This window comes from Megascapheus bottae, chromosome 2 (assembly GCF_031878675.1).
Source record: "Megascapheus bottae isolate mThoBot1 chromosome 2, mThoBot2.hap1, whole genome shotgun sequence".
In the NCBI taxonomy this organism is placed as follows: Eukaryota; Metazoa; Chordata; class Mammalia; order Rodentia; family Geomyidae; genus Megascapheus; species Megascapheus bottae.
In genome coordinates, this window is record NC_143510.1 from 78,856,142 (window position 1) to 78,880,888 (window position 24,747).

General features: G+C 37.1%; 1 protein-coding gene across 4 annotated transcripts in view; it reads left to right on the plus strand.

Annotated features, from left to right (window-relative positions):
* Cfap54 (cilia and flagella associated protein 54) overlaps positions 1-24,747 on the plus strand; it is a 270,425-nt gene that overhangs the window by 170,503 nt on the left and 75,175 nt on the right. For 2 of the 4 annotated variants that reach the window (XM_090328446.1, XM_090328444.1), the window contains exons 47-51: positions 2,440-2,562; positions 8,769-8,822; positions 13,872-14,079; positions 17,559-17,641; positions 22,308-22,477. In XM_090328446.1, the coding sequence (XP_090184572.1) occupies positions 2,440-2,562; positions 8,769-8,822; positions 13,872-14,079; positions 17,559-17,641; positions 22,308-22,477 (638 nt within the window). The remainder of the gene's footprint in view (positions 1-2,439; positions 2,563-8,768; positions 8,823-13,871; positions 14,080-17,558; positions 17,642-22,307; positions 22,478-24,747) is intronic. The other 2 variants (XM_090328445.1, XM_090328447.1) reach the window with 2 other exon arrangements.

Here is a 24,747-nt window from a genome sequence, read left to right on the forward strand (position 1 = left end):
AAACCCAGAGCCTTGCTCATGCTAGGCAAACAGCTGTCTACCATAACTTACATTTCTAGCCACTAGGTTTTTTTTTTTTGAGCCTGGATCTTGCTATGATGAATGTTGGCCTTCAAACTCAAGATCCTCATGTTGCTGGCTGTGGAGTGCTGAGGCCCTAGGTATACATCACCACACCACTACTACCAGCTGTTGCTGTGATCTACAGGCTCTGGCTGACCTTCTGGCTGGTTTCTATTGTGGCCACTTCTTAACCCTCCTCCTTGTCATTCCTGAGTTCTACCCCCAGTCTCCTTAGCAGGTTTTTACATGGCTCTTTCCTTTAGATTATTTCAACTCTTCTCTAAAAGGGCTCCCTTTTCCAGAAGTCCTTCTTGACCTGACTCTTTGGAGTAACATTTTGTTAATGTATCTCCTTGTTCTATGCATACCTTCACATGTTACATTCAGTAAATTTCCATCCAATGGAAAGTAACCTCCAAAAGACACTGGCACATAGATGTACTAAAGAAAACCAAACCATTTCAAATGAACAAGAGAATTTGACCAGAAAACTTTTCTCCTATAATTTCCTGATTGATAATCCATCTGGTTTATATTCAAAATAAGTCATGCTAAATGTATAACCATCAGTTGACTGATAATAAGTATATGCCTTTAAATATCTGTATTTATATATCTATACATATATAGTAAGTATATACCTTTAAAACACATTAATAGTAGTTTGCGCTATCTTGATACATTGTAGAGTTAGTATAATGGTTTGTCCAACTTTCTCAGAAAGTTTAAGAACATCAGGAATATTTGTGCTTTATCTTTCTTTCCTCCTTGCCTGCCTTGCTTTCCCTTCCCTTCCCTTCCCTTCTCTTTCCTTCCTTCCTTCCTTCCTTCCTTCCTTCCTTCCTTCCTTCCTTCCCTCTCTCCCTCCCTCCCTCCCTCCCTCCCTCCCTCCCTCCCTCCCTCCCTCCCTCCTTCCTTCCCTCTGTAATAAGGCTAGAACTCAGGGACTTGTCTTTGCTAAGCAATCTATCACTTTAGCTACATCCCAAGTGGTTTTCTGAATTTAGTTTATTTTCAGAAAGGGTCTCTCACTTTTACCTAAACTGAATTCAAACCCTAATTTTCTTACCTCTGCCTTCTGAGTAGCTAGGACCACAGGCATGTATCACCAATGTATCACCATATCCTCTTGTTTTATCTTTTCTAAACCCATTATTTATCATGAAAATGAATAGATTTTTTTGTGTGGGTAATGGGACTTGAACTCGACCTCAGTACTATCTTTGAGCTCTTCAGCTCAAGGCTACCACCCTACCCTTGAGCCACGCCCCACTTCCTGTCTAGTGGTTAATTGGAGATAAAAGTCTCAGATTCTTTTGTGCCTGGGCTGGCTTTGAACCTTGATCCTCAGATCTTAGCCTCCTGAGTAGCTCAGGTTACAGCCATGAGCCATCTCACCTGGCCAAGAAAAATGGTTTTTAGTTTGAGTAATACTAAAATTTGAACCTGGGTCCTTGTGCTTGCTAGGCAAGTACCCCCAATTCTGAGCAATGATTCCAGGCCTGATTTTCTTTTTTGCTGGTGTAAATTCTTGCTTCCTGCTCAGGTGGGAAATTGGATGAAATCATCCACCTCTGTTAAGCTTCCTGTGTAGCTAGGATAATAGGCATACATAACTACTTCTAGCTGTTGGCTAAGAAAGAGACTCAAACATTTTACCTGGGCCTTGAATTGTGATCTTCCCAACTTCAGCTTACCAAGTAGTTAGGAATACAGATGTGAGCCACTGATATCCAACTTCAATTATTTTTAAAATTTGAATGTGTGTGTGTGTGTGTGTGTGTGTGTGTGTGCACGCACACATGTGCACACGCGCACGCATGTACAGTAATCCTTGGGCTTGAACTCAAGGCATGGGTGCTGTCCCTCAGCATTTTTCCCCCCTCAAGTCAGGTGCTTCACCTTTTGAGCCAAAGATTCTCTTCTGGCTTTTTGATGATTAAAGAGTCTATGGACTTTCTTTCCCTAGCCAGCTAGGGTCAGTCTCAGTCCTTAGATCTCAGCCTACTGAGTAGCTAGGATGGTAAGTATAAGCTGCTGGAGTCTGGCTTCAGTTAATTTTTGAAACTTTTCCATGGGTATTCCATTTTTATTTGTTTGCCACTGATGAAGCAAGCAGCATCTGGTAAATGACAGTCATTTTGAACAGCTTTCTGTTGCTATTTGTTAAGCATGTAACTGAGGGGCATATACAAATACACTTATCTCCATTCACTGACTATACTAGTAAACATTAACTTGTAACACATTGTCATCAGTAAGTAGATTTTGGGATCTCAGAAGTTTGATGATTGTTTTTTAAAATTCTTACTTGTAAGTGAAACCAATTAACTTAAACTTTTTCTCTCTCCTCCACCCCCCCCCCCCACCCCATAGATTGAAGTCCTTATAGATCTGGGCTTCTTTTCAGAAGCCTTTTATGAGCTTGCTCAGATTTTTTATGGAAAAAACATGACTTGCTCAATACCTGCTGGTTTTAAAACTACTGGAAAAATCAAGGTAACTAGCTGTATCAATACAAAATTACCTTTATTTCTGACTGTTACATTTTTTAAAGCTAGGGAGCATTTCCACAGAAGGGATGTTTATGTTTCTCCTCTGCACAGGTTATATTAACTGCAGGCTTTTAGAAGGTTTAGTCTGGTAAATGTGAAGGTATAAGGGAAGGAGAAGGCTTCTGCTCTAGTAGTTTGAGATTCAGGTCAGGCATGCTGCTTGGTTTTGGGGGTGTTTTTTTTTTTTTTTTTTTTGCAACTCCCAAAGATAGTCTCTTCACATATCAGCCTCCTTAGGTATGTGGATTTTGAATCTAGCCAGCATTTCTAAAAATGCTGTGTATAAAAAATGTCTCTTGTCATATCCTATTTGGATCTGTTTGATTTATGTCCCATATATTGAAGCTGATTCTTTTTCTTTTGAGATTCTGGGATTGAACTCAGGTTCCTATGATTGCTTGCCAGGTATTTGACCACTTGAGCAATACCTCTAGTCCTGAATTTTAAAAAATGTATTTAATTTACACCTAAGAGTTTATTTTTTGAAGTGTTGAGGATTGAAACTGGGTCCTTGCTCATGCTGGGAATATGCTGTACAGCTGAGCTACACCCCAGGACCCTTCAGACTTCTCATTTCCTTTAGGAAAGAATGTTCTCCATTTTGCCAAGTCTATTTTGATTTTAGGAGGCAGTTTTTCCTGTTACACTTAATTTGTATTTATAAACTGAAAAATTGAAGCATCTTTGAAATGAATACTGGAGTTTATAGTGAAAGCATAAATTAAATCGGAGTGAGTTATTATTTTCCTCTACCTTAGTTTTTGGTTTAATCTGGGAATGCCCTGGTGACCTTGCCTTGAGCAGATGCTTGGACCACATGAGCCAGGAGTGAAGAAGATGGGGGAGTACTATGCTACTGACTGCAGGCACACCAAGTATGAAGATGAGACTGGTTGGATTCAAATTTAGAGTATCTGAAAGGAGTTCCTAAAGGAGCTTTAACTCTTGAAAATCACTTGTATAAGTGATATTTCTATTATGCTCATTGCTTTTCCTAAAATGAACCTTCTTATTCCATGTATCTTGTACTGCATTATAATCTATTATAGTAGGGGTTGGGTATGTCACTCAGTGGTTAAGTAACCTAGGTTCAGTCCCCAGCACCATACATAAAATAGTTGTAGATTCTCTTAGCAGAGGATCATAATAGCTCAAAAGCTATATATACATATGGCCATAAAGGATGAGGCTAAGCAAAATGAACTCCAGGATATGGAAACAAGAGGTTTATCTTTTGATTGTTGTTCTTAATGTACTACATGAAGTTATTTCTTTTGTCTTTTTTCTCTTATGGTTTACCTCATGTTGTTACTGCAGCTGACTTTGGTACCTGGTATATTATTATATGTTTATTTTTTATTTGAAATAGGTAAGGGAAGGGGAAAAACAAGATTATTGGGAGGGGATGATGGAGGGAAAGTGAGAGAAAAACAGGGGAAGGGTTATCAGTGTTCAAGAAGTAATATACCCGCTACCTGATGAATGTAAGTATAACCCCTCTATACATCACCCTGAAAATAAAATACAATAAGAAAAATTATTATAGTCATCATAGTAGATGAGAACTAGAATCTTTCTGTGAGTTTTGTTTATATCTTCTTAGTGACTATAAAAATTGAACATCCTTGCATCTACTTACTGACAGTTTACAAGTGTTTGTAGAATCTCAATCAATTGTTCTTTATATATGTCAGGGCTTGAGAAAAAAAAATTGTAGTAGGGAAAATGTGAAATTGTCTACAGAACATCCTGAAGGACACTCAGTAGACAATAAGATCATATGTGTGAGAGCCGGATGCCGGTGGCTCACACCTCTAATCCTAGCTACTCAGGAGGCAGGGATTTAAGGACCTTGGTTCAAAGCCAGCCCAGGCACTAAAGTCCATGAGACTCTTCTCTCTAATTAACCACTAGAAAACTAGAAGTGCTGCTGTGGCTCAAGCAGTAGAGCAGTAGCCTTGAGCTGAAGAGCTCAGGAACAGTCCCCTGGCCCAGAGTTTAGCCCTGCAAATGACAAGAAAGAAAGAAAGAAAGAAAGAAAGAAAGAAAGAAAGAAAGAAAGAAAGAAAGAAAGAAAGAAAGAAAGAAAGAAATACCTGTTTTGTTTTTTGGATGTTGGTGGGGGAAGAACCACGTTCTTTGTAATACTAAAATCTGCTGGTCATTTTATGTCTTCTCAAGGTCAGTTTACTAAAGTGGATATCAGGGTATCATCAGTTCAGATTCCTAAATATCCCTTTCTCTCACCTAAGCCCCTAACTGATGAGCCCTTTCTCACACCTAAGCCCCCAACTGATGAGCCCTGTGCCAGATTGTTTGATCTAAAGGTATTTTAAGTTTTTAGTTATAATGCCAATTAATGTAAATCCAAATGCTAATTTTTGTGGTGCAAGAAGTTTCTTTTGTAAATTCAGGGTATGGATGAGCTAATTAAGATATCCAATTTTGGCTCTTATGCGTACTATTTGTTTTTAAATAAAGTCTACAAATGTAGATATTGTGCAAAAGGAAAGAAAGAAAGAAAGAAAGAAAGAAAGAAAGAAAGAAAGAAAGAAGAGAATATATGTGCAAGTGTATACTTGCATATATGTATCTATGCCTATAGATTGATAGAAGTGTATCTGTACATTAGATACAGTGTATGTGATATGAATGAGGATGGAGCACTATGTGTAGTATGTCAAGATTGTTTTAACTAGTTTACAAATTAAGCAAACCAACTCTGTCTACTTACTTACCTTCCTACCAAGAGAGAAGTCAGTTGATGATTTTATCTACTTTCTGTGTTGTTAACTACTTTCTCTTCTAACCTGAGTCCAGTTATTAGTATTTTCTTGATTGAATGTTAGTCTTTTCCTATTATAAATGGTTGGTGTTTTGTTGCTAAATTCTATTTTAATTAATTGGTACTAGATGCAGACATTATTCCAGAAGTGAGACTGAAGCAATGAAACAAGCAATGGAGCTATTGCTCTCTAGTGAGGGGCCAGACAAGAAAGCATACTTGGCACATCAGTCTGTGTTGTGGGATGATGAGCTATGAAGGACTGTCCAACAGAGTTGAGGGGAAGGAGAGTAAACAGGGCAGTAATTGTTTTGAAGGTGGTTCTTCCAGTTCCTCATTTTCCTCCCCCCCCACTTCCTCTGATATTGGAGTTTTGAACTCAGGGCCTTATGTCTTCTTAACTGCTTTACTATTTGAACTATGCCCCCATCCGTTTTGCTTGAATTTTCATAGTGTCTCAACCTTTTGATCAGTACCAACACTACCATGTCCAGATTGTTTGTTGAGATAGTCTCTTCCCCTGAACTAGCCTTAAGCTGTAGTCCTTATGTTTCTATTTCCTGATAGTTGGGAATACAGATATGACCTACCATGCCTGGCCTTGGAAACCTCCTTTAGTACGTAAGTTCAGGGGCTTCCTCTCCAAAATAACTTGCAAAAAGCAGAGGTGGAGGCATGGCTCAATGCTAGTGTACCAGTCTACTGAATATAAAGCCCTGAGTTCAAATCCCATCTTGCCCCTAATCTAAAACCCAGGAAACAAACAAACAAATGAAAAATCAACAGGAGAAAACAATAGTTATTTCCTCATTATTGCTACTTGGAGAATAAACTGTGTGTGGGAATATAAACAGGGAGACCAATTATAGAAGGCTTTAAAAATAATTATTGGAGGCATCATAATAATGATCAGGGTAATAGTTTGGGAGGGTGGGAAGTGGCCCAGTTTGGAAGAATATTGTGAAGCAAGAGCTAACAGCTTAGATATAAGATGTAAGAGAAGTTAAGAAGTTAAGGACAACTACATTGTTCAACCTGAACAACTAGGAGAAAAAAAGCTCTCATCAACTGAGAAGGAAATATTGTTGTGGGTAGGAATTGAGACTCATTACAGACAGCCATGTGGTGAGGTGGCATTGTTAAGTGCAGAGAATATGTATCTGGAATTCAAATGTTGGGTTACAGGTCTAAATCTGGAGCATCATTAAGAGATTTAAAAATCATAGGATTTGCTGGGTGCCAGTGGCTTATGCCGGTAATGCTATTATGTAGGAAGATGAGATGCAGAGGATCACAATTTGAAGCCAGCCTAGGCAGAAAAGCCAACAAAAAGCATGGGTACAGTGGTAAAACACCCTCTGATGAAGCAAACTGAGCAAATGCAAGGTCCTAAGTTCAAATCCTGGTAATGACAAAAGAAAATCATAGGTCTGAATGGAATTGTTAGAATCTGAGGTAGAGAAAAGCATGAGTTAAAGAACTGAATCATAGAGTTATCATCCCTATTTAGAGTCCAGGAAGAGAAGAAAGAGAATCCAATTGTGTAGAAAGAGATGCAAGATTATTTGCATCAGCCCTTCCTTCACCAAAACAAGCAACAAAAGTGTGAAATTCTTTTTACATATATATTCCAAATTTCATTTTTATTCACTCTAGCTCTCATAAGATAAATGTGTGGGCAAATTATCTCCTATTGGATTCTAACTTTAAATTTTGTATTCTCAGAGTTAATTTCCAGCTTTCCAGCTTCAATTGGGAATTAAAAAAGTGTAATTAAAAGAGGAAATGCTTTCAGGGTTTATAATTAAAATAGGTGCCAATGTTATTAGGCTGCAGGCCAGTTATTTAAAGAAGGGATTAATGAATTTTCACTTGTGGAGGAAGTAGCTGACAAAGTCTTTTAGATTATTATTGGACTTTTCATACCCATTAAAAAATTCTGTATTCTAACATTGTATTCACATTGAGATTCTGTTATTATCACCAAATCTAAAGTCTCACATCAATTCTTTTCAATTAATGGTACTGAAAGTCTCTACCATCCTCCCAAGTTTAGATACTAACTTTTCAATAAATTATTGGCCGTAAGAATAGCTTCTAAAAAGGAATTTTATAACACTTCTTAATATTTTCTTCTGATAAAATGTATATATGTGTAGGTTTTGGGGTCCCTCAAAACCAGATACTAAGACACGGATTTAGAAGAAGTAGTGTTGTGTCTAGGAGGCAGTTCCAGAAAGTGGAGTAAGTGGGATGTTATATCTGAAAGGGAGGAAATCTCACCCAGAGAGAGCTAAGTGAGGAGGTCCCTGCAGTGGGCAGTGAGGGCACTGTGCTGGGATTAGAGATGTATCTGTAACTTTTCCCTTGGCAAAAAATATAATCCCCTTGGAATCTACCTCCCCAGGATTTGGGTTTACTGACACAAGTTGTCATACTGCATCTAGTGTTAAAAGTGCACTCATCCTTATATTTTCATATAATGTGGGTGGGAGTGTAAATTGAACCATTCTTTTTTGTTTTTCTCAATATTTTATTATCTTTTGATCCAAAGATCCTGCTTCTAGGAATCTTATCTAAAGGCAATGATCAGAATCATTGGATAGAATAGGAAGAAAATTATATATATGTGATGAAAATGGATTATAAATCTACATATAAAATTTCAGAGCACATAAAAATAATTGGGTTGAATTGTAACCACTTTTTAAAGCTGTTTAAAGATTTTTTTTGTGCTAGTCCTGAGACTTAAACTGTCCATGAGTTACTTTGCTCAAAGCTAGCACTCTACTACTTGCATCACAGTTCCACTTCTGCCATTTTGGTAGCTAATTGGAGATAATAAGAGTCTCACAAACTTTCCTGTCTGGGCTGGTGTTAAACTGTGATCTTCAGATCTTAGATTCCTGAGTATCCAAGATTATAGGTAAGAGCAACTGGAACCCAGCCAAAAGTATAGTTTGCTAAAATAGTAATTGGTAGGAAAGCCAGGAATGATGTGCTATAATCCCAACTACTTGGGAAGCTGAGGCACATGGGTCATGAACTGGAAGTGAGCCCAGGTAAAGATATTGAGATCTTATCTGAGAAGAAAAAAAACAAAATTGCTGATATTGTTACTGAAGTAGTATAATTGGCTAGAATATTTAAGGCACTGGGTTCAAGTCCCAGTACTAGCAAACAAACAAATATTGAGCATATAAACAGCTGCTTTGTGTTTTGAGTTTTAGTTTTTTCTTTATTTAAGTTACTATGGTTTGAGTATGTCTTGTACGTTTTTATGTAATAAAATGATACATGGTCTGATTTAAAAGAATACTTGAATTAATACTAATTCCTTCTCATAATATTTTTTATTTTTCCAGCTATTTCAATCATTTGACTCAGGAAAACTTCTTAACAGTAAAGAGAATATACAGGTAAGAACAGCAATATTTTATAAATATTGACTATTTACTGTAGATTATTTTTAAATCATTTCAATCTTTTTGAGAGGTACAATATTTAGGTTGGAGAGCCTGTGGTATAATGTACTTCTGAAAATACAATAACTGGGGTTTTAATTCATCTAATTCTGAGTTCAGAGTTAAGATTGGATCTGATTGGTTTTGGTTTTCAGGCCTGGAAAATAGGTGCAAGTGCTCATGTCTACTTACAGATGTGTTTTTATTGGCCATTTAGACATGTCAGTTATCTCTCAGACTTTGAAGATCTTGTTTTCATTTTCTAGAAAGTAGAAGCTGACTCCAATTATACATTTTGCAATACTCACATGTCCCTGCAGCTGTCATTCCTACCCTCTCCTGCTCTTCTAGACCATGTGCCAATGCTCCGGAATACTTTAACTTCCCATTTTTATAAGCAATTTCGCTTACATCCTCCATCCTTTTTACAAAAAGAAAATGAAAATCTAAATATCCTGTTAATAATTGAATTACTAGGACTTAAGCATTTGATGTCCTAGGAGCAGTGAAATATCTTATAATAGTCATTTAAAACAACTGTTGGGAGTATAGGCCTCTACTCTCTTCCCACCAGTAAGTGGTGGAAGTGTTGTAGCACATGCTTTGTTCCAGGGGTGATTATAGAGAAAGACAGCTAATACAGACAAATATACTTAAGTTTTATGGTTTGGGTTTTTTTCTTTTTTCTTTTTGGCCAGTCCTGGGCTTGCGCTCAGGGCTTGAGCACTGTCCTTGGACTTTCTTAAGGCTTGAGCGCTACCACTTGAGTCTCAGCACCACTTCTGGCTTTTTTCTATGTATGTAATACCGAGGAATCGAACCTGTGTCTTTGTGTATGCTAGGCAAACACTCTACCACTAGGCCAAACTCCTGGTCCCAGTGTTTTATTTTTTGTTTTGGTAGTACTAGGGTTTAAACTCAGGGTCTCACACTTGCTAGACAGATGCTCTACTCTTCGAACCATATCCCTCTGGCCTTTTTTTGCTTCAGTTATTTTCTGGACAAGGTTTCCTGTTTTCTGCTTAAGGCTAGCCTCTTACATAGCAAGGATTACAAGTGTATGCATATTTCTTTTTTGAATGATAAGAAGCAATGCTCTAGGCTGGGAATGTGGATTAGTGATAGAGTGCTTGCCTAGCATGCATGAAGCCCTGGGTTCAATTCCTCAGTACCATAGCAACAGAAAAAGCCAAAAGTGGCACCGTGGCTCAAGTGGTAAAGTGATAGCCTTGAGCAAAAGAAGCTAAGAGATAGTGCCTGGGCACTAACAACAACAAAAAAACAACAAAAAACAAAAAAAAAACCAGAAAGAAAGAAAAAGAAGCAATGTTGTGATTAGAGTACATATCTTTTTCTTTTTTTTTTTGCTAGTCCTGGGGCTTGAACTCAGGTCCTGACCACTGTCCTTGGGCTTTCTCAAGGCTAGAGCTCTATCACTTGAGCCACAGGACCACTTCAGGCTTTTTCTACGTATGTGGTACTGAGGAATTGAACCAGAGTCTTCATGCATGCTAGGCAAGCACTCTACCACTAGGCCAAACTCCTGGACCCCTAGAGTACGTATTTTTAATGAGAAACAAGTCCTCAAAATTACGTTGATTTTGCTTTCCATAATTTTGATAAAGAATATATCTACCTTTTATTAAATGTAATTTTATTACTTTTTTTTACTATTGTGAGTTTTATTTCACAAAGTTCACTTTTAATTATGATTCATATGATTCAGTATTTTAATTTATAAGCAAGTTGCCTAAAATGAAAGAACTGATATTAGGAAGATAAAATACATATTCATATTATATTTTTGTGCTCCAGGACCTTGAGGGATTTAAGAATATTTATTTCTTTCCAGTCATAAATGTCAGGCCATCCTAAATGCTCCTTAAGGAGCAGTTTTTGGTTTAAAAAGAATGTCTATCTGATCATTTCCTTTTATACAATAAGAGAATGACAGTATAATGGAAACCTGATCTATTAGCTAATTAATTAAAACAGTACTGTTGGCCTGCTTAAGACTCTTCTGATTATACTTTGTATTTTCGACATAGAGGGAGAGAAAAGAGTGTTAAATAGCATTACTAATTAATCTTCCTTTGATCCTCAAGTGTTTGTGTGTAATTGTCAAGACTTATTAAATCAGTGTTTGCTGTAGAGGAAAAGGAGACTGTCCTCTCTGATCCTTCTCATTCAGTCTGCAGTTTCTTCTCTGGATAGGATGAGCCAGCTATGTTCCCAGTGTGGGTTGTGGGACAGCATATCAGGCCAGTGGCTCTTCCACACCTGGCTCTGAGATGTGCACTGATTCAGAACCTTTACAGGAGGAAAGAAGAAGCAAGTCACAGGTCGCAGCCCTGCCGCCATTGCTTTAAATTCAAACAGCACATTTAAAAAATTTACCTAAGGTGAAAAGTTTCCCTCATTGTAGAATACACAGTCTCAGTATTAACTTTTGATGTAAATTCAGAAACTATGAAGACCTGTGTATGTAAAGTATTGTACTGATGCTTAATAATTAAACTCATCAGTCAATCTATACTACAGATAAACTGTAAGTCCACGTGGATATTATATTTTAGTGGATAAGACTAGTAATTAACATTAAATATGAGTAAATCTTCTTTTTTTTGCCAGTCCTGGGCTTGAGCTCAGGGCTTGAGCACTGTCCTTGAACTTTCTCAAGGCTGGAGCTCTACCCCTTGAGCCTCAGCACCACTTCTGGCTTCTTTTCTATGTATGTGGTACTGAGGAATCGAACCTGGGTCTGCGTGCATGCTAGGCAAGCACTGTACCACTAGGCCAAACGCCCAGCCAAGTAAACCTTATAAGAAGTAAAATATATAGTATATGAAGAGAAAAACAATGATACAGAAGAAAATAAGCCCAGGCCTGTGTGAAGCAGACTAGGAGCCTAGGACTAAGGTAGGGATTATAATTTTAAATGTGATAATCAAGTTCTTCCTATAGAGATAAATATCTATATAGAGAAAGAATAATGTAGCCAGGCTCATATTTGTAGTCCTAGCTTCTCAGGAGGCTGAGATCTGAGGATCATTATTCAGAGCCAGCCTGGACACTGAGACTCTTATCTCCAGTTAGTCACTAGAAAACTGGAAGTGGTTCTGTGGCTTTAGGGGTAGGGTGGTAGCCTTGAGCTGAAGAGCTCAGAGACAACGCCCAGGCCCAGAGTTCAAGTCCCACAACCAACACAGAAACACAGACACACAGACACACAGACACACACAGACACACAGACACACACACACACACACACACACACACACACACACACACACAAAGAATAATGTAGAAAGAGCAAGGATCTGAAGCAGAATTACCTAGTAGTAGTGAGTGATATCTATAGACTTGTATGAAAGGTGGGAGAACAGAAGGAAGAGAGGTCAGAGGTCAAACTGAGGAGGATCTTGCAGGAACATTGTAATTTAGACTTTTACCCTCAAAAGTTGGAGAACCAAGGGGAGCCTGTGTGAAAGTATGTTCTGATCTACTTATATCTTAATGATATCACTTTAGTTAATCTGTTAAATCCACTGTGCACCTGGTAAAGTTCTCTTGCCCATCAATCAAACATTCCAGTAGATCAACATTATACACAATTTTCTAGCTGTCATGGAATTTATAGTGTGTGTGTATGTGTGTGTGTGTGTGTGTGTGTGTGTGTGTGTAGTAGTGGTAGTAGTAGTAGTATAGTTTTGGAAACATTGAGTTTGACATAAAACGGAAATTGAGTCAGAAAAGAGACTGGAGCTAATGTGAAAGCCTTGTGATTTTTCTGGCCTTTGGAGGAAATGAAAAGGAAAGCCTAAGGATGTTCCTCTTAAACAGAGGGTGAGAAGAAATAGAGGATAGGGTCCTAGGACATTCCAGCTTTAAGAAATATAGAAGAGAAAGAGCCTGCAAAGATCATGGGAAAAAATGACCAGTAAGACAGTGAAGACGCCAAGGAAGTATAGTGGCCTGAAAGCCAAAGAAGGGAAGCATCTTCCGAAGGAAAGGGAATCAATAGTACAAAAATGATGCATAGAGTATAATCATTTACTGTGCATTCAGCTTTACTTTTTCCACATTTAACATACCTATACTCCCGATGACTTCTATAGTTGCTGGTATGTGACAGTTTAATTTGCGTGCGAAGTTGTTACTCTAAGGGTAGCAGTATATGAAGGCACAGAATTGAACATTGGATTTTTCCCAGTGGAGAACATTGATGACTTTGACAAAGGGTTTAAATGTAGGAATTGTGACTAGATTTAAAAGCAAACAACATGCTGGGGATACAGTTTAGTGCCAGTGTTTGTCTTGTATATTCAGGCTATTTCCAACACTAGGAAAAGAAAAACACAATGGAAATTAGAATATTGACAGAGTGCTGGTAGAATGACTATGGATTGAAAGAAAAAGAAGAAAACATTTGTGATAGAAGAGAGAACAACTGGGCTGTGGGGCAGAACTGATGGCCTAGGCTGCATGACATCTTTGAGCAGCAGAAAGGAAGGTGGAAATGGGGGCTGATAGATGCTGAGGGGAGGTGAAGTAGATGGAATATTGGAATATACAATGTTTTGCTTTATTGACTGTTTCAGCTTTTTTGATTAAGTAGAGAAAAAAAGTTGTTAGCTGAGAGGAAGAGAAAGAAGGAAGGTTTCATATTTAAAGGAGTGAAGGCTAGGAAATGACTGTCTAGAGTAGAGTGGATAAAATGGGAAAATACAGGATGATTACCATGAAGGGCTGAGATTTTGGTCAAGTATTTAAAATAGGACCACTTATATGGTCCAGATCTAGTTAGGAGCTTTTCTTTTCTTTTTTTTTTCTAGTTGAGGATCTGAGGTGATTCTACATTCTACATCTCTCTAGAAACACTTGCCATTATAGGACTTGAATTCCTTAATGTGGCACCAAATGAGGAATACAAAAGGGGAATGGAGCTAATAGTATCTAAAAATTATTTTACTGATTTGCTTTATTTTCCTTTTTTATTTCTAGGCACTTGATGAATTAATGAACAAAGGACAGCCTATGACTCTTATGATTCTGGGCCAACAACATCTCTTAAATAAATTTTATTTCGTTAAGGCATACTTTTTTATAAGTTTAGCTGCAACAATAAATTGTATCCCTGATTTTTCATTAAAACAATTATGTCGTAGTATTCCTGCAGAGAAGAACAAACCAAATACCCCAAATCCAAAAGGTATTTGTTTCATTTATATTGTTGTTTGTATCTAAGGTCTTTTAAAAATTGATATATTGTAAATTCACAACTTAATGGAGTGCATAATTATGGGTTTCATTATGATACTTTTTTACATGTATAAAATATACATTGATCATATCCATACCCTAGCATCTTCTTTTATCCATGTTCTACTCCTGATACTCTTTTCTTCCCCAAATGTTTCTCTTTCTACTTTTGTCTTTTAAAAAATAGTTGAGACTCTGCCTATGAGAGAAAATAGGCAATGCTTGTTTGAATAGTGCCATGATGAACATGTATGCAGTTACTGTATTCTATATTGACTTTGATTCTTTTGAGCAGTGTTATAGCAAGATCATATGAGAGTTCTGGTTTTACTGTATTTTAAAGAACCTGATTTCTGTAATGGCTGTACTGTTTTGCATTCCCAGCAATAGTGGATAAAAGTTTCTTTCCAGCACTTGTTGTTACTTGTTTTCTTGTTGAATATCATATTGACTGGAATGAGATCGAATCTCAGGGTAGCTTTAATTACATTTTCTATGTGGCTAAGGGTATTGAAAAAATTTTTATGTACCTAATAGCCATTTATTTCTTCTTTTAGGAACTGTTAAATTCATTGGCCCACTTATTGATTAGAAGAGATAGCTTTATTTTTTTTGAGGTATTTTCTAAACTATAAAATTGGTTATCATTTCCTGTCAGAAGAATATCTAGCAAATATTTTTATTCCATCATGTAGGCTATTCCTTCACTCTGTACTTATTTCTTTTGATTTGGAGAAACAATTTGAAATAATTCCATTTGTCAGTTTTTGCTATTACTGTTGAATATTCTTGTCTCTTCATGTGTTTCCTCTGTATATTGCTAGTAGTTTTATGGTTTCAGGTATTATATTAGGATTTCTGTCCCCTTGAATTGATTTAGGTACAAGATAAATATCTAGGGATCTAGTTAGAGATCAAGTTAGGGATCTAGTTTCAGTCTTCTATAAATGAATAGCTAGTTTTCCCAGAACTTCTTGTTAAAGAGGCTTTTTTCTCCTCCAGCTTGTCTTTGGTATCTTTATGGAGAAACAACTGATTGAAGTATAGATTTATTTCTGGATACTCTATTTTAGCATAAGCTTGTGCATTTCACTGGTAACCTATTGTGTTATTATCTTTCTTTAATTTATTTATCGTTATATTTTTCTTTTTAGATTAGTTTGGCTAAGGTTTTTTTGTCTTTTCAAAAATCAACTCTGCTTCATTATTTTTTCAATTATTTTTTCATTAATATTTGTTCTGATCTTTGTTGTTTCTTATCATCTACTGATTTTGATCTTGTATTATTCTTGTTTTATTTTTCTGAGACCTTGAGATGCTCATTAGATTGTTTTGTGAGATCGTTCTAATTTTTTAATGGAAGTACTCATGGCTGTATAAAATTCCTCACCTTCCTTCAGTTCTTCTTTTCCCAACTGTATCTTGTCTATCACTGAAACTTTCCACCATGTTTGAAAGATCAAATTTTTCATTTCCAACATTTTCTTTTTTCTGCCCTAAAAATCTGTTTTCTAAATGACTTCCTCACCAATGTTGCTGGCATTCACATTTGTTTGTTTGAATCTTTGTTGAGATCATTGATCACTTTTAGAAGTAGACTTTTTTGCGGGGCAAGGGGAGGTGGGTGGGTTATGGGGCTTGAACTCTGGCCTGGGTGCTGTCTCTTGTTTCCATATCCTGGGTATACTTTCATTTAGCCTAATTCTATATGGCCTTATATACTTAGGTTTTGTGTTATTGTAATCCTCTGCTAGGAGAGTCCTAAGTGTTTACTAATTATTACAAATGAGGGAAACATTGAACCTATGTTCCTTTGGGTCTGGCTTACTTTACTTAATATGATATTCTCCAAGTCTTTCCATTTCTTTACAAATGGGGCAATGTCATTCTTTCTGGTGGCAGCATAAAATTCCATTGTGTATAAATACCACATTTTATTGATCTATTGAGGGGCATCTGGGTTGGTTCCATATCTTTGCTATGGTAAATAGTGCTATAGTGAACACCGTTGTGCTAGTGGCTTTAGTATGTCCTTGTTTCTGGACGATTGGGTAAATGCCAAGTAATGGAATTGCTGGGTTATAGGGGAGCTCTATGTTTAGTCTTTTGAGGAACCTCCATACTGTTTTCCATAGTGGTTAAACGAGTTTGCACTCCCAACAACAGTGTAGTAGTGATCCCTCCTGGCCACATCCCCACCAGCATCTGTTGTTATTATATTTCTTGATTGTGGCCATTATAACTGGAGTGAGGTGGAATTTCAGAGTTGTTTTGATTTGCATTTCTTTTATGACCAGAGATGTTGAGCATTTCTTCATGGTCTATAGGCCATTCTTATTTCTTCTTCAAAGAAGACTCTCTTTAAGTCTTTGGCCCATCTTTTAATGGGATGGTTGTTTCTTTGGAGATTTGTTTTGGAGAGATTCAATTTTTTTTGGCTGTAGTTATATTTTAGATATGTGTTGTATGGTTAGTGAAGATCTTCTCCCACTCTGTGGGTTTTCTCTTTAACTTGCTAGCTATGTCCTTTGCTATACAGAAGCTCTGCATTTTAATGCAGTCCCACTTGTCCAAACTTCAATTTGTTGTTTCTGGATCTTTATTAAGAAAGTTTCGGCCTGTGCCAAAAGGCCTAGTGTATCTCCTATTCCATCTTGTAAAGTTTTCAGGGTATCTGCTTAGGTTTACCTCATGGTCTTTGATCCTTTTGGAGTTAATCCTGGTGCAGGGTCACATAGAAGGATCCAACTTTAATTTTCTGCAGGTTTTAACCAATTCTGCCAGTATCCCTTGTTGAAGAGGCTGCCTTTCTTCCATTCTATTTTTTGGCTCCCTTATCAAAGATTAGTTGGCTATAGGTCTGTGGGTTAATATCTGGGTCCTCAGTTCTACTCCATTGGTCTTCAGGCCTGTTCTTGTGCCAGTACCAAGCTGTTTTTGTTACTATAGATCTGTAATAGAGTCTAAAGTTTAAATGGTTTATTTTTGTAGAATTCTCTATTGTTTCTGGGGATCCTACCAAGATTTTGTTTTTTTGTTTTTTTGTTTTTTTTTTTTGCTTGGCTAGAAGCTCTGTCACTAGGGTTCTCCTCTTTCCCTACTGTATTGCTTAAGAGTCTATATTAGGGACCATTATTTCTTCTACAAATCTGAAGTTCAATGGTGATAGATTTCATCATGTCACTTATCTCCTCCTACAGCCATACAAGATATTTATTTTCAGATTTGTGGCAAGTTCCCTCTTGCCTTCTTCGTACTTTTAACTTTTTCCCTTAATAAACGACTAGCTTATTAATTTTGGTATATTGTATTATCTTTGTTTCTCTCTCTAGTTCTCTTCATCTCTTGTAAGTCTGTCTCTCTCTTCTTACATATTCTTAGCTTTATATTATACACATTATATACCATAGATATCATTGGTCTTTCCAGCAGATTCATTACCTAAGGATAATGGAACTTCTCCCTATCAATTTATAAAAGTTAAAGAGGAAGTCACTCTAAACACACTTAAGGTAAGTCTGAAAAAAAATTCAAATTGTAGTCAATCAGTTACCAAAATGCACACTACTAGGCTCTGGGAAGGCCTATTTTCAATGTAGGGTTTGATCTTTGGAGACCAAATTGAGTTTCTTGCATAAAGCATGAATCTACCTAAGTTTAAGTATCTCACCCACAAGAAAAGTGGGTGCCCAGGGGCATCAGGTTTTATCTTTGCAACCTGCAAAAGGTGCTGTTGCAGTTAAGACTTACTGTTTGGTGTCCTCTCTCTCATTTCTTAATCATAGTGATTACAGCATCAGTAGCAGCAATTCCCATTTATTCCTTGCTTACTATTTGATAGGTAGATTGCATACTTTACTTAATTTGCACAGCTTGATGATATAGGTATTAATAATTTTTGAATTATGCTATGCTTAATCATGAGAAAAGTGATGCTTAAGTATATGTTTGAGCTTCTACAAAGTAATAAAATACTGAGAACAAGACCTGTTTCTTTTTTTAAAATATATGCTCCTAACCATTATGTAAATTGTTGTAATATTTATGTGATCTTCACTCTGCATGAACAAGTTTTAGAGGCCTGTTTGAAAGATTAGCTAATCTTTTTACCTTCTGTTATGTCAAGTTGTTACTTGCTACCAGTTACTGACATCATCAGTTGGGTATCTGTGATTTAACTTGAAAGGCAATATTTCATCATTGTTCATGGATTCTGTTAGCTAATTTGTGTATCTTCTGGAATTTATTTATAACTTCATCATGAATAGTTATAGCCTTTTTTAAAATCATTCCTGGACATGCTCACAGCATAGAATAACATGCCCAGAGAACACATTGCCAAGCAAAGTTTTAGTCCTCATACTTTCAGCAAGTGTACCTTTTTATACTTCATTTATTTCATATATGTTAAAGGTATTCCTTATCAGAAAAGCTTGATAACAGAAGAGTTTCAGAGTTTAAAGTTTTATAGACTTTACCAATCAAGCAGCCCTAATTCAAATAGGATAGGAGTATGGCTCAAATGATAGAGCACTAGACTTGTAAGCTCAAGTTCTTGAGTTCAAACCCTAGTAATCATATCTCCTTCCTCTGATAACCCAAAATTTGAAATGCATCAGTAACTGAAACTCCCTGTCCCTCTATACTGGGACTTTTTTTCTTTTAAAAATTTTTATTAACATTGATTTTTATGGAACTTTTTTATTAAAGAATTTATTAACATTGATTTTTGCATCATATTTCAAATGTTATGTTTAACAAAGTTATTCATGAAGGGAATTTCTATATATAATCACTGACCCATAGATTTTGAAACATAATTAAAATGAAGCTGAGGGTTTGTATATCATAGGCACATATTAATTTATAGAATAAAACATTATATCTATAGAGTATATATCCCATCATATAATTTTATGTCTATGTAGTTATATCTCCAGGACCATGTCCATAACCATGGGTACCCTAATATTGAGTATGGCTCTTGTACTGTTTGGATTTAATATCCACACATTAAGGAATACCATGTGCCTTTTGTTCCTTTGGTCTTGACTTACGCAACATGATTCACTCTAGTTTCACCCACTTCCCAGCAAATTCCATTATTTTGTCTGTTGGCAATATAGAATGCATTTTGTCTGTTGGCAATGCATGTTGTCTGTTTGTAGGGTATCTAGGTTGTTTGTATCACTTAACTATTGTGAATAGTGCAAAGATGAACATGGTTGAGCAGGTGTCCTCATCATAATCAGAGTTATGATGCTCAGGATAGATGCCCAGGTGTGGTATGGCAGGACTGTAGGGAGGGTCTATTTTTTTTGTGTGTGGGTCATGGGGCTTAAATCCAGTCTGGGTGCTGCTGTCCCTGAGCTCTTCAGCTCAAGGCTACCACCCTACCCTTGAACCAAGTCCCATTTATGGTTTTTCTAAAGGTTAGAAATATAGGCTCTTTTGTGCCTGAGAGGCTTATTTTCATGTTTTTAAGAAACCTCTAGGCCAGGAGCTTGGCCTAGTGGTAGAGTGCATGCCTAGCAGGCACAAAGACCTGAGTTCAATTCCTCGGTACCACATACATAAAAGAAAAAGCTGGAAGTAGTGCTATGCTCAAGTGGTAGAGCTCTAGCCTTGAGAACAGTTCAAGAACAATGCTCAGGCCTTGAGTTCAAACCCCACAACTAGCAAAAAAGAAAAGAAACCTCTAAACTTGCCTTCTAGAGTGACTGAACTACCTTACATTCTCATCAGCAGTGCAGTAGAGTTCTTCTTTCTCCACAACCTCACCAGCATTTGTCATTGAGTTTTGACTTATTTATCTAGTATTGCCTGATTATTTAGCATTGACCAAGTGGTTCTAGCATAGAGTGGGCAAATGTCTTTTACTATTTAGCCATTGAAATTGAAGAAAAAACTATGGCTGATTTTCATTTATTAAAAAAAGCCCTAAACAAAAACTATTCTGGTTTACCTATATTTCCTGAAATTTATATTCCTGCAATTGTAAACCTTTTGTTTTCCCCCCAGTTCTGGGGCTTAAAATCAGGGCCTGTGCACAGTCCTTAGACTTTATTTTGCTCAAGGCTAGTGCTCTGCCACTTGAGCCACAGTGCTACTTGTTTTTTTCTATGTATGTGGTACCAGTAATGAAACCCAGGACTTTATGCATGCGAGGCCAGCAATGTACCACTAGGCCAAACTCCCAGCCTTGTAATTGTACATCTTGTGTCAAAAGTTAATTGTTAATTGCAAGTGTGTCATTTGTTAAAAAGAAACATCTTTTTTTTTTTTTTTTTTGGTCAGGGCCTGAATGCTGTCCCTGAGTTCTTCAGCTCAGACCTTGGTCCTGGAGCCACAGTCCCACTTCTGGTTTTCTAGTAGTTAATTGGAGATAAGAGTCTCAAGGAGTTTAGTGCCTGGCACTAAACATTGATCCTCAGGTCTCAGCCTCCAGAGTAGCTAGCATTATAGCTGTGAGCCGCCACGCCCAGCTAAAAGGAAACATCTTCATCAAGAAAAGTAATAGAAGAAATGAGACCCAGCTCCACTCAGCCAGTTGTGATGAAAACCAGTAAGAGAAGTTAGTAAAGAAAGCCTTGGAAAGGAAACTGATAGATTCCTTTGGATAAGAAATGATTTGTAAAACACAAGAAAGAAATGAACCTCATATGTGGCTAATATAGCTGTAACCCCTCAATTAAATTGCAATTAAAAATGATTTATAGCTGGACACTGGTAGCTCATGCCCATAGTTACTTAGGAAGATGAAATCTGAGGATTGTGGTTCAAAGCCAACCCAGGCACAAGAGTCCAGAGACTCTAATCTCCAATTCACCACCAGAAAACTGGAAATGATGCTGTAGGTCAAGTGTTAGGGCAATAGCCTTGAGGTGAAGTGGTCAAGTCCCACAACTGACCTTTAATTCCAGCATATTGGGAGTCTGAGGCAGACTGGGGACTGCAACTTGAGGCCAGACTCTGATCATGAGACAGTCAACAAAAGCACTGGTACACTTCAGAAACCTGGATCTTGAAGCTAGACTTGGTAGTAAACTTGGGGACTTTGCAGAAAGAACAGACTCATGTGACTGGAGAAACTCATTGTGGGGTCCTGGTGCCCTGCTGTATTGAGCACAGAACTGATGGAGACCCTGGAAGCCAATGTGCATCTGAGCAGGGTGAGAATACTTAGCAAACCCTGTAAGGGAGTTAGCAAGGGATTTCTCTCCTCGGCCGCTGTGGGGCCATGGTCGCCCCGTCCACAGAGAGGATGCCTCCTTTGCCCTTGCCGCGGCCCTTGACCGACGACAACGACAAAATAACCATATACTGGGACTTTTAAACTCAGCAACTCACATAGGAGAGGCAAGCACTCTACCACTTGAGCTATGTCTTTAATTCTTTTTGTTAGATTTTGGTTTTGGAAACTGTCTGACTTTGCTGAGTTTGGCAATGCTCCTGCTTCTGCCTTATACGTAGCTGGGATTCCAAGTACACACTACCATGCCTGACTCAATTATCTAAAACATTTTGAGTGTCATGCAGATGCTCAAAAATTTTTTGGACTTCAACATTTGTGATTTCAAACTGTACTATGTTTTCTTGTTCTTATTTTGTTGATGATTTTACTATTTAAAAGAGCCTCCATTTTGATGTGCTGTCTAGGGGTATCAGAACAAGGAAGTTGCACTGAGCCTTACAGAAGAAAAACTCCTTTGTTACTAAGTGTTATTCATACCTCAGTTACATTTATAGTGGATGTGAGTTCAGGGTTAAAAAAAAATCAACATTATACATTAAATAAGTCCTTAAATATGAATACACATTAAACAAGGTGTAGGGTATTGCTCAATTGTTGAAAATGTGTCCAGAGGCTCTACTAGGAACTGTGGTTTAGTATTCACTAATCAGAGTTTATGTCAACCTTTAAGCATTTTACTCAACTACTGTGAATAATGAGTACTGGCTAACTTAATAAAGGATAACTATTGTCTGTGCATTTGCTTGCTGTTACTTTCTCATTTTCTGTTGTCTTTTTCTTGTTTATTGAGCTCTCTTCTCTATTAGGTACGGATTTGCTTTTTAATCTTGAATTTGCTGTTGATTTTCAGTCCATGAAAAATATCTAATAAGAATGAGACAGTATTTCTAAGTTGATGTAATCATGAGATGTCCTTTCTTTAGGCAATTCTACTGACAGAGGCTGAAGACAGGCTGAACTTCCTTGTGTCTGAGATGGAGCATACAGTTTACAAAAGCTTCACTCAATGTTCTGCTGGTGAGTTGGAGATTATAGTAGAGTCCAGACTTCAGCTGGCAGAGATTTCCCTGCAGAGACACCGGGCAGCATACAGGTGCGTCTGCTCTTGCACACAAGGTGTTCAGTTAGATGGTTATCCTCACCAGGAAAGACAAGTTTGCTCTCTGTCTCTGTCTCTGTCTCTCTGTGTCTCTGTCTGCCTGTCTCTGTCTCTCTTTCTATCTCTGTCTCTCTGTCTCTCTCTCTCTCTGCTTGTGGGGAAATTGCTTTTCCTAATTCCCTAAATATACTTGAATAGACTAAAATTTTATGTAAGTTTTCAAAATTTCCAGAACCATTTGGGCATACTTGCTTTTCTATTTTCCAGAGGAGTTTTCTTACATCATTACACTAAAACTAGTTCTCAGCAAAGAAATAAGCTTTATTAAAGCACCTAACTAGGATGTTTAATGTCATATACAGAGTGAACAAATTAACAATATTTGAGTTTTAATTAATTTGCTTTAAAAACGACCTGAACTAAATCCCTTATTGCTTCTTGCAAATAAAACCTTGAGAGAATTCTAAAGCATAATATAAAAATATGACAAGGAGACTGTATTTTTAAAAAAGTAACATCTTTTAAATATGCTGTAACTATTAGTATTGGCTTCTATTTTGTTTAACTTGTTTTCTGATCTTTTTGTTTTCTCATTATCTCTTTTACTACCTGCCTATGATATAAACATGAGGATACACCAATAAATAGTATATAGTTCTTTTATCTAAATACTCATGAATGTATAAACAGTCAATAGCAAGAAATATTATTATAGTGAATTTTATGATTAATAGTACTGAATTATACTTGCAAGAATTTTTCATATAAGCTGTGCTAAACACTTTATTATAAGGTCTTCTGCCACATTCACTAATCATCCACTTAACAGTAGATGTTTCTTCTTAACTCACTAAAATAGTTTTGAGTACTTACAATATGCTAGGCGCTATTTTAAGCTCTTGGGATAGATGAGTGTCATGATGGTCATATACAGTGTATAATTAAGACCAAAGTCTTGTCCTCATGAAGTTTGTTTCTCTAGGTAATAAGCAGGCTGATAAGAAAATGAGAATAATAAGTAAGTCAGTTATGTAGTATGTCTAGAAATAGTGATTGCTGTAGAGGCTCTTAGAAGGCAAGGCGAGGGGAGTGTGGTGGCATTGCTCATAAAATGGTGTGGTTATAACAGATGTTTGGTGGCAGATAGCCTTCAGGCTCCACCACTCCTTTCTTTTACCTATACTAGGGGCAAGCCAATAAGAAAAACCAGTTAAACTGTTGTTTAGTAGCCCATGTGTGGATTCTCTTACTGGAGGCCACCTAAACGCCATAGCACTCCAAGCCAGACTCCTTTTCTCCTTTCTGAAGACATTTCCAACCCTTCTGAGAGCTTGTCCTGCTCTTCACAAAAAAAAACCTCATGACATGCCCAGCTAACCTCATATACTTTTGGTATAGGTGGTTTATGTGTGTCTGGGAGCTGTTATGAAATTAGTCACATCTAAATCTGATTTTACAAGACCATATTGCTTTGGGAGGAATTTTTAGTTTTTTATTTTGCTTTGAAGTATGTTAGTGATAATATGTGGGTATAACTTTTAGGAGTGGGAATGGGTACTGAGAAAAACATTGAACTGTACTGGCATATAGTTTTGTGACATTCTTAGCTATCTTTAAAGTTACAATAGTAATCTATTGATGTTAATGCTAATAAAATCTTTTGTGTGTGTGTGTGTGTGTGTGTGTGTGTGTGTGTGTGTGTGTGTGTGTGTGTGTGTGACTATATCAGGGCCTGGGCACTGCCCCTTAGGTGTTTTGCTCAAGGCGGGTGCTGTACTACTTGAGCCACAGTTCCACTTCCAGTCTTTTGGTGGGTAATTGGAGTCACACATTTTTCTTGATGGGCTGGCTTTGAACCATAGTCCTCTGATCTTAGCCTCCTAAGTATCTAGAATTATAGGTATTAACTACTAGCGCTCAACTTACTTGTAATAATGTACTCTTCCACTCTACTAAAGTTTGAAGAAAGAACTTTAAATATTGAACTCTTTTTCTCCAAACTCTAAGATAGCCACAACACCCCCAGAAAACACACACACACACACACACACACACACACACACACACACACACACACGCCATTAGCCTTCTTTCTCTTACTCTCACGTGCCTTATACCTATATGTTATAGAGGATATGAGTGATTTTTATTTTAGGAAGTAGAAATGAGCAACTAAAACTTGTGAAATGGCTTGAAAAAGGGTTGTCATAATAGAACTTTTAATTTAAAGACCGGGTAGATATATGCAAATAATGCACAAGCAT